Below are 14,888 nucleotides of genomic sequence, written 5' to 3' on the forward strand. Positions count from 1 at the left end.
CTTTCCAGGACTGTGAGCCCACTGTTGGGTAGGGACCGTCTCTATATGTTGCCGACTTGTACTTCCCAAGCGCTCAGTACAGTGTTCTGCACACAGTAAGCCCTCAATAAATACGATTGAATGAATGAATGTTCTCTGTCTCCCCCTTTTAGACTGTGAGCCCACTGCTGGGTAGGGACTGTCTCTATGTGTTGCCAATTTGTACTTCCCAAGCGCTTAGTACAGTGCTCTGCACATAGTAAGCGCTCAATAAATACGATTGATGATGATGATGATGATGAATGAATACACGGCCCTTTCTAAAAACAAAAGAAAAAAAATCGACGTCTCTGGACCGGCTACAGGAAAATGCCTTTTCTCCCAACACAGCACATTTCTCTGGCACCGGGCGGCCGGAGGTGGGCCCCGCCGGATGCCCTGGGCTGCCTGGGAACGCCATCCGACCCCCCACCCGGTCACCGCCGCTGCTCCGAGCACCCACGTGCCCCTTCCCAAATCCCCCGCTCAACCAACCAGTCGATAGTATTAGCTGAGCGCCTACTGTGTGCAGTGTGCGCTTTGGAGAGTAATAAAATAATAATGGCATTTATTAAGCGTGTACTATGTGCAAAGCACTGTTCTAAGCGCTGGAGAGGTTACAAGGTGATCAGGTTGTCCCACGGGGGGCTCACACCCTTAATCCCCATTTTCCAGATGAGGTAACTGAGGCTCGGAGACGTGAAGTGACTTGCCCAAAGTCACACAGCTGACAAGCGGTGGAGCTGGGATTTGAACCCATAACCTCTAACTCCAAAGCCCGGGCTCTTTCCACTGAATAACGCTGTTTCTCTAAGTCAGACAAACCCCAGTTCTAATCCCGGCTCCGCCGTGGGTCCGCTGTGGGACTTGGGGCAAGTCACGTCCCTTCCCTGTGCCTCGGGTCCCTCATCTGTAAAGTGGGGATGAAAACTCTGGGCCCTGTGTGGGACGTGGACTGTGTCCAACCTGATTGGCGTGCTTCTACCCCAACGCTTGCCTGGAACGTAGTAAGCGCTTATCAAATACCGTAAAAAAATAGAGTTAGCGGGCACAGAGGGTGTGTGTTTGTGTGCGCATGCATGTGTGCCCTGTGGGCAAGATCTTTGTCTCCCCTCTCCTCAGTGGTTAATAATAATAATGATGATGGCATCTGTTAAGCGCTTGCTATGTGCAAAGCATTGTTCGAAGCTCTGGGGAGGTTACAAGGTGATCAGGTTGTCCCACGGGGGGCTCACGGTTTTAATCTCCATTTTACAGATGAGGGAACTGAGGCCCAGAGAAGTGACTTGCCCAAAGTCACCCAGCTGACAGTTGGCGGAGCCGGGATTTGAACCCGTGACCTCTGACTCCAGAGCCCGGGCTCTTTCCCCTGAGCCACGCTGCTTCTCCAGCTTCTCTGTACTCTAGTTGTGTGTATACGGGCATTGGATTGAGCATGCGAGATTATTGATTCAGGCTTGTGAACGTTTCTCTGTCTCTCCAGTTAGACCTTGAGGGAACATACCTTGTACTTTGGAGGGACTTTCCGAGCACTTAGGGCAACGCTTTGCCCTCCGGTGGTGCTCAATAATTGATCAATCGTATGTATTGAGCACTTACTGTGTGCCGAGCACTGTACTGAGCACTTGGGAGAGCACAGTAGAACCAAGCTGACACCTTCCCCGCCCACAATGAGCTTACGGTCCAGAGGGGGACAGACATTAATATAGATAAGTAAATTATAGATCTGTACGTAAGTGCTGAGGGGTGAATAAAAGGTGCAAATCCAAGTGGAAAGGTGACGCAGAAAGGGGTGGGAGAAGAAGAAATGAGAGCTTAGTCAGGGAAGGCCTCTTGGAGGAGGCTTTGAAGGCGGGGAGAGTGATCATCTGTCGGCGCTTAGAACAGTGCTTTGCACATAGTAAGCACTTAACGAATGCTGAGAAGCAGCGTGGCTCAGTGGAAAGAGCCCGGGCTTCGGAGTCAGAGGTCATGAGTTCAAATCCCGGCTCCACCAATTGTCAGCTGTGTGACCTTGGGCGAGTCACTTCACTTCTCTGGGCCTCAGTTCCATCTGTAAAATGGGGGTGAAGACTGTGAACCCCGCGGGGGGCAACCTGATCACCTTGTAACCCCCCAGCGCTTAAAACAGTGCTTTGCACATAGTAAACGCTGAATAAATGCCATTATTAGTATTATTATTATTATTCTCTGGGCCTCAGTTCCCTCACCTGTAAAATGGGGATGAAGACTGTGAGCCCCCCGGGGGACAACCTGATCACCTTGTAACCTCCCCGGCGCTCAGAACAGTGCTTTGCACATATAAGCGCTTAATAAATGCCATCGTTATTATTAACAAATAATACAAATACAAATAATACAAACAAATAATCATCATTATTATCTGTTGGATACAAAGAGGGAGACCATTCCAGGCCAGAGGGAAGACCAGGGCGAGAAAGACGAGATGGAGGCAGTAAACGCCATGGTTGCTGCTACCGCTGCCACAACTCCCGGCGACTCCGAGGGCCAACCACCCCCTGCAAATCCCGCTGAAGCTGGGGGCGAGGGCCGGAGCGGGGGGCCGAGGCGTGCCCGTTCACGCTATACGCTACACGTATACACACACCCCCACACACGTCTGCACAAGTGGCAGGGCCCGGGCCTCGTCTAGCTGAAGCGGGAGAGTAAATATTTGGGAGTCATGTTGCCACGGGAACGGTTCATCCCAGCCAGGGCGGGCTCCAGGGAAAAGAGTACGGACTGGGGCCCGCTCCCCTCCCCAACTCAGGGTCCAGCCGACCTCTCGGGGCTCGACTAGGGGCCGGGGTCCTGAACGACCACCGGGTCTCCCGGGCAGGAGGGTTAAGAGGCCGGGGAAGGGCCGGGCCGCTGCGCTCTACTCTGTGCGGTGTTCTGCCCACAGCGGGCACTCTGCACGGACTAGGAGAACTGACTGGTGAATAGAACCAGTCGCCATCCCACCCTGTCAGGGGTGGGGGAAGACAGGCTCGGTGGAAAGAGCCTGGGCTTGGGAGTCAGAGGTCGTGGGTTCGAATCCCGGCTCCGCCACTGGCCAGCCGTGCCTCAGTTCTCTGTGCCTCAGCTACCTCATCTGTCAAATGGGGATGAAGACTGTGAGCCCCACGTGGGACAACCCGATCACCTTGTATCTACCCCAGCGCTCAGAGCAGTGCTTGGCACATAGGAAGCACTTAACAAATGCCGTCATTATTACTATTATCAGTGAGCATCTGGCAGTCGCCCAGCCGGTTGGGATTCTGTGTCCTTAGCCGCCCCTCCCGCCCCATCCTGTCTCCTTTGCAGTCCGGTGGGGTTGGGATGGGCTGACGGGTGGGGGTCCTCTGGGCACCAGGTGACTCCCCCCGGCCTCTTCCCACAGGGACCTCTCGGATAACCAGATCAGAGATTTGGACCCCGGACTCTTTGAGAACCTCTCGGCCCTGACGTCCCTGTAAGTAGCCGGCAGCCGCCCCCTCCCCGGACCCCCGCCCTGGGGACACAACTCCTCGTGGACCCCTCCTGAGGGGAGCTGAAGAGTCTGGTTACCCCCTGCCCCATTTCAGGTCAGGGATGGGGGCGTGAGGGACCTGCCTCCCTCCACCCTAAGGGTGGGTCTCTACCCCCAACCCGTTCTCCGGGTTCCCCCATCGTCCTCCGGACCTCCCAGAGGCTAGGGGTCTGGGCCACTGGGCCCCCTTCCCCCTCCCCTGGGCATCGAGGGGAGGGTCCCAGGAAGAAGACCCTTCATGAGTCAACCTCAGGGAAAGTTGGGGGGAAGTAATAAGAAGAATTGCGGCATTTCTTAAGTGCTTACTCTGTGCCAGGCACCGTACTAAGCACTGGGGTAGGTAACAGTCAAATCGGGTCGGACACAGTCCCCGTCCCACGTGGGGCTCCCAACCTTAATCCCTATTTTCCAGATGAGGGAACTGAGGTGAGGTGAAGCGACTCGCCCAGGGTCACACGACAGACAAGGGGCAGAGCCGGGTTTAGGACGCCAGGTCCTCCTGACTCCCAGCCCGTGCTCTAGCCACTAGCCGCCCTCCCCAGCCCGCGGGGTAGGCCGGGCAGTCGGGACCGGCTCTCTGGGGGCATTCGGGGGTCGGGGGCATGGGGGGCACCGAACTAAAACTCTCACCCTTCTCCCGCACTTCCTGTCTCTCAGGGATCTGAGCAACAATGCCATTTCTACGTTGGAAGAAGGGATATTTGCTAATTTATTTAATTTAAGTGAAATGTAAGTTTGGGCCGAAAAGGGGGTGGGGGAGGGTCCTGGGGGCCGGCGGGGCCGGGAGAGCCAGGACCAGAAACGGAGCCTCCTGCTTCTCAGGCCTGCCCTTTGGCCACTAGACTCCAGTGCCTGTTACCCCCATCTTACAGAAAGGGAAACCGAGCCCAAAAGAGGTTAATCACTTGCCCAATCCATCAGTCGGTCAGCGATATTTACTGAGCACTTTTTCAGGTCTCTCAGTCGTATTTGCTGAGCGCTTACTGTGTGGGGGGCACTGTACTAAGCGTTTGGGGGAGTATGCTGTAACGGCAAATAGACACAGTCCCTGTTAGCGTGCAGAGCACTGTTCTAAGCGCTTGGGGAGTACAGATCGGCAACGTATAGGGACGGTCCCTACCCGACAGCGGGCTCACGGTCTAGAAGGGGGAGACAGCCAGCTCCTCCGCCCCACTGGGCCACGCCACCCTTCCGGCACCCCCAGACTTTACCGTGATCTTCCCCGAAGCCCTCGTGTCGGGCCGGGATGAGAGCTGGTGCCGGCGGGAGAGCTCGGTGCCCTCGGACCCTGCCCTCACTGCCGCCCTCGCCACCCGTCCTCTGCCGTCCCCTGCAGCAACCTCGGACGTAACCCCCTGCGGTGCGACTGTGCCCTTTCCTGGCTGCCCGGCTGGGTGGAGGAGCAGGGCGTCCGCCTGCTGCTGCCCGGGGAGACCCTGTGTGCCCAGCCGCCCAGCCTCGCCAACCTCCCGCTGCTCAACTTCAGCTTCTCGGGCAGCACGTGCGGTAGGTATAGCCCGAGGGTGGGACCGGCCGGGGGTGCGGGGAAGGGCGCAGCTCTTGGTTGTTGCCGCCATGTAGCTTGGGTGGGGAGAGGAGGTGGTGAGGATGAGGGAAGAAGGCAGTGGGAGAAACCCGGAGGTTGCCACGGCGACAGGGTGAAACAGGCGAGTGCCAAGGCCAGGGTTTCTGGGGACCAAACCGGAAAACGGACCGGAAAAACGGTCTTCGGGTCTCCGTGCGACCGGCCCCGTCTGACCCTGTGCGTGTCCGCGTATGTGTATGTTTACGGGTCCATTTGGGAGGCGTGGGCTGCCCGGGACGGGGGAACGGTGAGTTGCCGGCAAAACCCGGAGAGCGTTTCACGTGAGCCAGGTCGGGCCGGGGTTGGGGAGGGGGTCAGTTAATCAATCGGTCATACTTATTGAGCGCTCCCGATGTGCAGAGCACAGTACTAAGCGCTTAGTAGAGTACCACACAGCAGCAGACACATTCCATTACTTGTCCACTACCAGCTTGCGGTGAATGTGTGTCTGTGCCCGAGTGTGCTCACGTTTGAGCTTGTGTGCATGGGCGTATGTGTTCAAAAGTAGATGAGGGAGTGTAGGGTGTATTTATCCATTCATTGCGCCTCCCGTCTCCCCCGTCTCCAGCCCGCACTCCACTCTGCTGCCCGAATCATTTTCCTTCAAAAACATTCAGACCAGGTTTCCCCACTCCTCAAGAAACTCCAGTGGTTACCCGTCCACCTCTGCATCAGACAAAAACCCCTCACCGTCGGCTTTAAAGCAATCAATCCCCTTGCCTCCGGTTACCTCATCTTGCTACTCTCTTGTTACGCCCCGGCCCGAACACTTGACTCCTCTACTGCCAACCTTCTCACTGTCCCTCCATCGCGTCTATCTGGCCGCCGGCCTCTCGCCCACATCCTGCCTCTGGCCTGGAAGGCCCTCCCTCCTCATATTCGACAGATAATTGCCGTCCCCCACTTCAAAGCCTTATTGAAGGCCCATCTCCTCCAAGAAGCCCTCCCTGATAAGCCCGCCTCTCCTCTTCTCCCACTCCCTTCTGCGGCGCCCTGACTTGCTCCCTTTATTCATCCTCCCTCCCATCCCTACAGTATATATCTATCTGTAACATTTATTTATTTCTATTAATGTCTGTCTCCCCTTCTAAACTTGTTGAGGGCAGGGATTGCGCCTGTTTGTTGTTGTACTGTAGCCTCCCAGGCGCTTAGTGCAGTGTTTTGCACACAGTGAGCACTCAGTAAATACAGTTGAGTGAATGGAAGTGCTCAGCACACAGCGCTCAATAATCGGTTGGAGGGGGTTGAAATGCATGCATTTGTGTGTTTGCGTGAATGGATGTATGCACAGCTGTGTATGTGTGTCTGCAATTGTATGTGTGCGTGTGGGGCCTTGTATGTGTGAATATATATATTTAAATATCAGCGCACGATAACGTATGGGTCTGTCTGTGTGAGCGAGTGTCTCCGGTTGAAAGTGTGGATGAGGTTTAAGGGTGTGTGTATTTAAGGGGCCGGAGTTTGTGCGTGTTGGGTGGGTGTGTGTTTGTGTCCCCGGGAGGGGACTGTGCTGCCGGGTGTTGAGCCCCCGAGTGCTTTCAGCGAGGCTCGCCCGGTAGACTCTGGAAAGGGGACTGCCAGTAGCCAGGGTGGAGTGTGCCACCCCGTGCCCCAGCCCCGTCACCTGTGCTAACCCATACTGAATGGACCGGGTGCAGGCGAGCGGACTGGGCACCGGGTGGGCACAAGAGGCCCAGGGTCCTGTAAAGCAGCATGGCTCAGTGGAAAGAACCCGGGCTTTGGAGTCAGAGGTCATGGGTTCGAATCTCGGCTCCGCCCATCGTCAGCCGGGTGACTCTGGGCAAGTCCCTTCACTTCTCTAGGCCTCAGTTCCCTCATCTGTAAAATGGGGATTAAGACTGTGAGCCCCCCGTGGGACAACCTGATCGCCTGGTAACCTCCCCAGCGCTTAGAACAGTGCTTTGCACATAGTAAGCGCTTAATACATGCCATCGTCATTATTGTTATTATTAAAGGCAGTGGAACATGGCCAATTTGGGGTCCTGACCCGCCTGCCCCCTCTTTTCTTTTCTCTTCCCTTCCCTCTCTCTATCTCCACAGAGGAAGACTTCATCGCCTGCCTCCCCAGCAACCACAGCGAGCAAGACACCCCGGCCAATGTGTCCGTGGTGGCCTTCTCAGCCGCCCACGAGGGGCCCCTGGGCCGGGAGGCCTGCGCCGCCTTCTGCTGCTCCGTCGGCCAGGACTACGGGGCCCTGGCCAAGGACGGGCGCTGCCTGTGCGGCGCCGGACGAGCCCCGGACGCCTCCGCCGGCTGCCTGCCCTTCTGCGCCGGGGCCCCGGGACCGCCTGCCTGCGGGGGCCCCCGGCTGATGGCGGACGTCTTCCCCGCCCGGCTGGAGGCCCGGCTCCTGGGCCCCCGCGGCCCCCAGCCCACCCAGAGGGCCCTGGCCTTCAATGTCAGCTGCCCGCTCCCCGCCCAGTCCGTGCGCTGGGACTTCGGGGACGGGTCGGCGCCCCGGGTCACCCCCGGCCCCGCGGCCGCCCACCTCTATGCCCTGCCCGGCCGCTACAACGTGACGGCCGCCGCGTCGGTCGGGGTGGGGGCGGCGGTGGCCTGGCTGGAGGTGGTCCTGGAGGCCCCCCCTCAAAATCTGTCCCTCAGCTGCCCGGCCCTGGTGCGGACCAACGAGAGCCTGGACCTGACCCTCTGGAACCGGGGGGGCACGGGCCTCACCGCCACTTACACCATCACGGCCGAGCTCGAAGGACGGAGCGTGGGTAAGAGGCCCTGCCCTCCGCCCCCTTCTCGTCCCCCTCCGTCCCCTTCCCCCGCAGGCTCCAGGCTGACCCCCTCCCGGCCCCTTACCATCCGGGGCTCGGGGTGCCGACGTCCGACTCTTCTCATCCCCAGCGGTCCACCCGCTGTGCCCGGAGGACACAGAGATCTTCGCGGGGAACGGTCACTGCTACCGGCTGGTGGTGGACAAAGCCTCCTGGCCGGAGGCTGACCGGCACTGCAGGCTCTGGGGCGGCGGAGCCCTGGCCAGCGTGGGCAGCCCCGAGGTCCAGAGCTTCCTGGTGTCCCAGGTCATCAGGTGAGGGCATCCGGGACACCGGGGCCATCGCCCTCCCGACCGTCTCCTGGACTCCTGACACCCCTACGCCCCAGAAGGAGGCCAGAGCGGCGAGGAAATGGCCGGCGGGGGCCGCGGGGGGCTCACAGGAGCTGGTTCTGGGCGGGTGTTCTCCGTTCCAGCCGTTTCACTCATCCAGTCAACCGATGGGATTTTTTGAGCACTTACTGTGCGCGGAGTCCCGTACGGTACTCATTCATCTGTTCAATCCGTTCATACAATCGTATTTACTGAGCGCTTACTGTCTGCAGAGCCCTGTACTGAGCACTTGGGAGAGTAGGCTCTAACAACAGACACATTCCCTGCCCACAGCAAGCTTGCAGTCTAGCCTCCCCGTCTCACAAGCCCGTAACTTTGGCATTATCCCGACTCAAGTCTCATTCAACCCACATCTTCAAGTCCCGTCGGTTCAACCTTTGCAACCTGGCTAAAGTTCCTCCTTCTGCCTCCATCCAAACTGCACGGAACCAAACGTTCGTCCTCTCCCGCCGTGGTTACCGTGTCGACCTCCTCGGTGACCTCCCCGCCTCCCTCCTCTCCCCTCTCCGGGCGGTACTTCACTCTGCCGCCCAAATCATACCCCTTCAAAAACGTTCAGACCATGTTTCCCCACTCTTGGAGAAATTCCACTGCTTGCCCAATCCTCCTGCATCAAACTCCATCGACTTTAAAGCACTCAATAACCTCGCCCCTCCCGTCTTACCCTGCCGATTTCCGCACACTTCGGTCCTCTATCGCCAACCTACTCACTGAGCCTCGATCTCGTCCGCCTTGCCGCTGACCGCTTGCCCAAATCCTCCCTCTGATCCAAAGTGCCCTACCTTCAAAACCCTCCTAAAATCCCATCTCCAAGAGGTCTTTGCGGACAAAACCTTCATCTCCCCCTCTCCCTTCTGCGCACTTGGATCTAGCCCCTTTAGGAACTTGATACTAACCCTTCTGCGCCTACCCCTAACTTAATAATAATAATGATGGCATTTATTGTTACTATTATTACTATTACCCTATTTATTTATTTATTTTACTTGTACGTACCTATTCTATTTATTTTATTTTGTTAATATGTTTGGTTTTGTTCTCTGTCTCCCCCTTCTAGACTGTGAGCCCACTGTTGGGTAGGGACCGTCTCTATATGTTGCCAACTTGTACTTTCCAAGTGCTCTGCACACAGTAAGCGCTCAATGAATATGATTGATTGATTGATTGATTGATTAAGCCCTTGCTATGTGCAAAGCACTGTTCCAAGTGCCGGGGAGGTTACAAGGTGATCAGGTTGTCCCACGGGGGGGCTCGCAGTCTTCACCCCCATTTTACAGATGAGGGAACTGAGGCCCAGAGAAGTAAAGAGACTTGCCCAAAGTCACCCAGCTGACAATTGGCGGAGCCGGGATTTGAACCCACAACCTCTGACTCCAAAGCCCGGGTCCTTTCCGCTGAGCCACGATGCTTAATGTCTGTCGAGACTGTAAGCTAGTAACGGTCAGGGGAACGTGTCTACTAATTCTGTTGTATTTGACTCTGCCATGCACCTAGTAGAGTGTCGTGCCCACAGGGCTCGATAAACACCACGGATTGATCGATCGACTGAGTCCACGGGACCACAACTCTCCCCACCTTCAAAGCCCTCCCCAAATCATGGGTTCGAATCCCGGCTCCGCCACCTGTCTGTTGTGTGACCTTGGGCAAGTCACTTCACTTGGGCAAGTCACTTAACTTCTCTGAGCCTCAGTTACCTCATCTGTAAAAATGGGGATGAAGACTGTGAGCCCCACGTGGGACAACTCGATCACATTGTATCCCCCCCAGTGCTTAGAACAGTGCTTTGCACATAGTAAGCGCTTAACAAATGCCATCATTATTACTATTATTATTTTCTGGGCCTCAGTTACCTCGTCCGGAAAATAGGGATTAAGACCGTAACTCCCAATGTGGGTCAGGGAGTGTGTCCAACCCAATTAATTTGTATCTACCCCAGCGCTTAGTGTCAGCTGTGTGACTCTGGGCAAGTCACTTCACTTCTCTGGGCCTCAGTGACCTCATCTGTAAAATGGGGATTAAGATTGTGAGCCCCATATGGGACAGCCAGATCACCTTGTAGCCTCCCCAGTGCTTAGAACAGTGCTTTGCACATAGTAAGCACTTAACACATACCAAAGTTATTAGTAGTAGTAGTAGTAGTAGTAGTACAGTGCCTGGCACATAGTAGGCACTTAACGAATGCCACAATTACTATTGTTATCGACTGACTGGTGGCCATAAGCTACTGGAGGGTGGGGCGCGGGTGACCCCCCTCGTCTGTCGCCACAGGAGCCTGGACGTCTGGATCGGGTTCAAGGACGTTGCGGCCCCCGGGGCCCAGCCGGCCGGAGAGGGGTTTGACCTTCAGAGCTGCCAGAACTGGCTGCCCGGAGAGCCGCACCCGGCCACCGCCGACCACTGCGTCCGCATGGGCCCCACCGGCCAGTGCAACACGGACCTCTGCATGGCCGCCCACAGCTACGTCTGCGAGTTCCGGCCCCAGGGTGCGGGCCGTCCTCCCCGGTGTCCTCGGCCTCCCTCCCTCCCCTCCCCGCCGTTGGGGTGCGAGGGCTCCCGCGCCGGCGGTGAAATGGGTTTCTTGAACTGCCGCAAGAGAGAGGAGGGTCAGATATAAGGAAGCGCTTCCCGGATCTCTGCGGGGGCGTTCATTACAAAAACAGGCCCCATCCCTAGCTCTCTCGTCCTGGGGTGGGATGATGGGCCTGATAACCTCTCGACCCCCTCCACCCACCCACATTGCCTCCGAGCCCCCCTCGGCACCCCGGAGCCCGCTGGGGGGATCCGGAAGGTGAGCGCCGTCCTGCCCACCCCCAGCCGCAACTAAAGCGTCCCTCAGCTCGGGCTCGCGGCGGAGACCGTATCCTCGGGGGGGCCGTGACGGACTTGGGGAGGCTGTAGCCGGCCGGGGTCAGAGGTCAGAGCAGCCACCCCAGGACCGCCCGGTCCGGTCAGGGGGCAGCCGTGACCCGGGCTTCCCCGTCCCTTTCCCTCCTAGTGTCCGTGCTGGACGCACCGAGCTTCCTCGTGGGAGACCCCAGCTGGGACCTGCCCGCGGCCGCCGATCCGTTGGTCCAGAGGGAAGCCCTTTCGCCCCCGGCCCGGGGCACCGTGGAGGTAGGGCGGCCCCACGGCCAACGCGCCCGCACTCGCCCACTCACCCGGGCTGATCCAGGGCTGACTGCCCCCCGTCTCTCCCCGCCAGGTGATGTTCTTCCCCGAGCTGCAGGTGGCCAGCCGGGGCTTCCTCAGCGCCGTCGAGTTGGGGACCCAGGATCTCCCCTACCCCGTCCAGCTGTGGGTCCAGGTGTTCCGCCCCAGGAGCAGGGCTGGGGAGATGCCCACCGCCCTCGCGGAGCCAGCCCAGGGTAAGGGGATGCCCGGCGAGCGGGATCGCCGCCGCCGCCTGGGGTCTCTCAGTGAGAAGGGGCAGCCTCGGGGGTCGGTGTTGCCCCGGCCATCTCGTATCTCTCTCACCCGGGGAGCGGGGCAGGGGGAGGATGCCCTGGATTGAATTCCGGGAGGAAGGGTGGGCTGGGGGCCGGGAACTGGGGGGCTGAGGGAGCTAAACAGATGTCCAGAGGTGGGGGGCCGGGACGGAGCAGGGGCCCGCGGGGCTGAGGAAGCGTCTGGAGGCCAGGGAGGTTGAGGGGATTACGGAGAGTCCGCGGCGGGGTTCTGGGGCCGAGGTTCACTGTGATGTTTCCAGAAAGTGAAGACTGCCTGGAAGAAACGTGCAGAGCCACCAGGGCAAGGGTTAGTCTGGGACATGGCCCCCCTCTCCCTTCTCCCCCAGGGAATGCCAGTCAGCCTGGGGACCCACTGCTGGGCAACCAGACCTGGGCGCCCCTCGAGTGCCCGGCTGGCTGGGAGTGGTGCCAGCCCAGGAACGCCTGCCAGCCGCTGGGCGGCCCCCGCAGCCCGGGGCTGGATGCCAACGCCTCCTCCGGCCCCGACGTCCCACCCGACCTGGTGCTGTGGAAGGGGGCTCGGTTCTCCGTCCCGGCCGGCCCCTCTTCCAGGCGCACGGTAAGCGTCCCCGGTCCGCACCAGGGGCCGGGTACCCCCCGCGTTCCCTCCGGGCACCGGGGGCGAAGGAAGGGGGATGGGACCCGCGGCCAGTGTCCGCGCCCGGCTCCCGGAGGCCATCCAGTCGGTCCCCCTGACCCCGGGCCTGTTCTGTGGGCCTTTAGTGGTGTGCTGATGGGGCTGTCTGTCTGTGTGTCTGTCCCCGCCCTCGGCCCAGGTGACCTTCTGGGACAGCCCATCGGTGAACCCGGGCGACCTCCTCGGCCTCCAGCACGATGCCGCCCCCGGCTCCTTCCTCCTGTGCCCGGCCCCTGGGGCCCCGGTGGCGGCCCCCGCCCCAGACTGGCTGGCCGGCCTGCCCCTCGGCCCGCCCCCCGGCCGGCCGACACCTGCTCCCGCCGCCTGCGCCGTCCGGGCGCTGATAGCCACAGAGCGGCCCACGGCCCTCCTGGGCCCCAACCCCGGCCTGCCGCGCCCCGGCTCTTACACGGTCACGGCCGCGGTGGCCGGCGGGCTCGGCCGCCGGGACCTGGCCTGCGGCTTCCGGGTGGCGGCACCCGTGTCCGGGCTGCGCATCCTGCACCCCGCGCCCCAGCAGGGCCGGTTCTACGTGCCGGCCGACCGGCCCTCCCTGCTGCTGGGCCTCGACTCCGGCGACGACGCCACCGCCCGCCGGCCGGGCGCCAACGGGACCGAGCCCTTCCGGGCCTCCTGCCCGCCGGCCTGGGCCGCGTCGGCGCCGGTCGAGTGCGGCCGGGAGGCGGCGGGGGGGCGGTTCGCGGTGCTGCCGCTGACCGGCCTGGACGAGGCCGGGGGCGCGGTGGACGTCGTCGCCGAGAACGCCGTCAGCCGGGAGAACGTCACCGTCTGGGTCAAGGCCGAGGAGCCCGTCCGGGGGCTCAGGGCCACGCCGGACCCCCAGTCCAGGGTCCTGCAGGGCATCCTGGTGGTGAGCCGGGGGCCGGGGGCGGAAGGGGCCGGAGGGAAGGGCCGCGGAGGGTCCCGGCGTCCCACGCCCGCCTTCCCCCCGCCCCACAGAGGTACAGCCCCGTGCTGGAAGCCGGCTCGGACGTCACTTTCAAGTGGACCATCGACGACAAGCAGTCTCTCACCTTCTACAATGTCGTCTTCAACGTCATCTACCAGAGCGCCGCCGTGTTCAAGCTGTCGGTCAGTCCGGGGTGCCTCCCCTCCGCCACCTTCGGGGGAAACTGAGTCCGGCCGTGGGGGGTGAGGGGGGTCACCCCGCTCTGGCCCCCTGCTTCCAGACTTTGCCGGGGTGGGCAAGTGGCGGGGACACGCCCCCCCCCACCTCCGCTCGCCCTCTGCTCTGCCACCGCCGCCCGGGCATCTGTGCTCTCCGTACCCGCGTGGGTGAAGGACCCGAGCTTGGGTTCTGTGCCCCTCCTCCTTCTATTGGACGTATTTATTAGGCGCTTACTGCGTGCAGAGCGCTATGCTAAGCGCTTAAAAGAGTACGGTATAACAATAACAGCGCTTAGAACAGTGCTTCGCACACACTAAGCGCTTAGTAAATGCCGTTATTAATAAGCAGATGCATTTTTTTCCCACCACGAGCTTACGGTCCAGAGGGGGAGACGGGCACGATTAGAAATAAAGAAGTCACGGGAACGGACGTAAGCGCCATGGGGTGGGAGGGGGAGTGAATAAAGGGAGCGAGTCAGAGCCCACTCACCGAAGCAGCTTGGCCCAGTGGAAAGAGAGGTCGGGGTTCTAATCCTGGCTTCGCCCCTTGCCCGCCGTGCGACCTTGGGCAAGCCGCTTCCTTTCTCTGGGCCTCATTTACCTCATCTGTCAAATGGGGCTGAAGACTGTGATGGGGATGAAGACCTTGTATCCACCCCGGCTCGTAGAACAGTGCTTGGCACGTAGTAAGCGCTTATCAAAACCGTGATCGTCGTCGTCATTACCCCTCCCCCCGGCCCGGGTCAGCCCCCCTCCGCCGCCGCCCACGCCGAGCCCTCGCTCCCGGCCTCCCTCTTGCCCCGCAGCTGACGGCCTCCAACCACGTGAGCGACGTCACCGTGAACTACAACGTGACGGTGGAGAAGATGAACCGCATGAAGGACCTCTCCCTGTCCGACCCGCCGCCCGCCGTCCCCCTGAACGCCACGCTGGACCTCTCGGCCAGCGTCTGGGTGGACTCGGCCGTGGACGCGACCTTCCTGTGAGCGTCCCCGGCCCTCCCCTCCCGCGTGGCCGCTCGGGCCCGGCCCCAGCCCCTCCGTTCCCGGGTCCGTCGGGGAGGGGATGCCGGGGCCGGCAGAGAGACCGACCCGCCGGGGAAGAGGGGCGGGACCCGCCTCGGCCGACCGCGGCTCCCTCCCCGGCCCGACGGCAGGTGGACCTTCGGGGACGGCCGGCGGGAGAGCCGGCGGTTCAGACCCCCGTACAACGAGACCTTCCCGGAGCCTGACCCCGCCGTCCATCGGGTGCTGCTGGAGCACAACGTGACCCACGCTTACCGGAGCCCAGGTGAGCAGGCCCACCCCGGGCCGGGAGAGCAGGAGGAGGGGCGGCCCCGGAGTTGGTCGGTCGGTCGGCGGGCCGGGACGGTCCGGCGGATGCCATCCCCGCCCCCGGCGAGCTC

At 60.7% G+C, this 14,888-nt stretch overlaps 1 protein-coding gene across 1 annotated transcript in view; it reads left to right on the forward strand.

The window, feature by feature from the left end:
- PKD1 (polycystin 1, transient receptor potential channel interacting) overlaps positions 1-14,888 on the forward strand; it is a 70,036-nt gene that overhangs the window by 28,355 nt on the left and 26,793 nt on the right. Inside the window, 13 exon segments of the mRNA XM_038762695.1 lie at positions 3,401-3,472; positions 4,187-4,258; positions 4,866-5,035; positions 7,176-7,856; positions 7,990-8,173; positions 10,520-10,734; positions 11,247-11,365; positions 11,454-11,616; positions 12,045-12,277; positions 12,495-13,226; positions 13,316-13,447; positions 14,290-14,465; positions 14,640-14,773. Coding sequence (XP_038618623.1) covers positions 3,401-3,472; positions 4,187-4,258; positions 4,866-5,035; positions 7,176-7,856; positions 7,990-8,173; positions 10,520-10,734; positions 11,247-11,365; positions 11,454-11,616; positions 12,045-12,277; positions 12,495-13,226; positions 13,316-13,447; positions 14,290-14,465; positions 14,640-14,773 — 3,083 coding nt within the window.

Source organism: Tachyglossus aculeatus, chromosome 21, assembly GCF_015852505.1.
Source record: "Tachyglossus aculeatus isolate mTacAcu1 chromosome 21, mTacAcu1.pri, whole genome shotgun sequence".
Taxonomy (NCBI): Eukaryota; Metazoa; Chordata; class Mammalia; order Monotremata; family Tachyglossidae; genus Tachyglossus; species Tachyglossus aculeatus.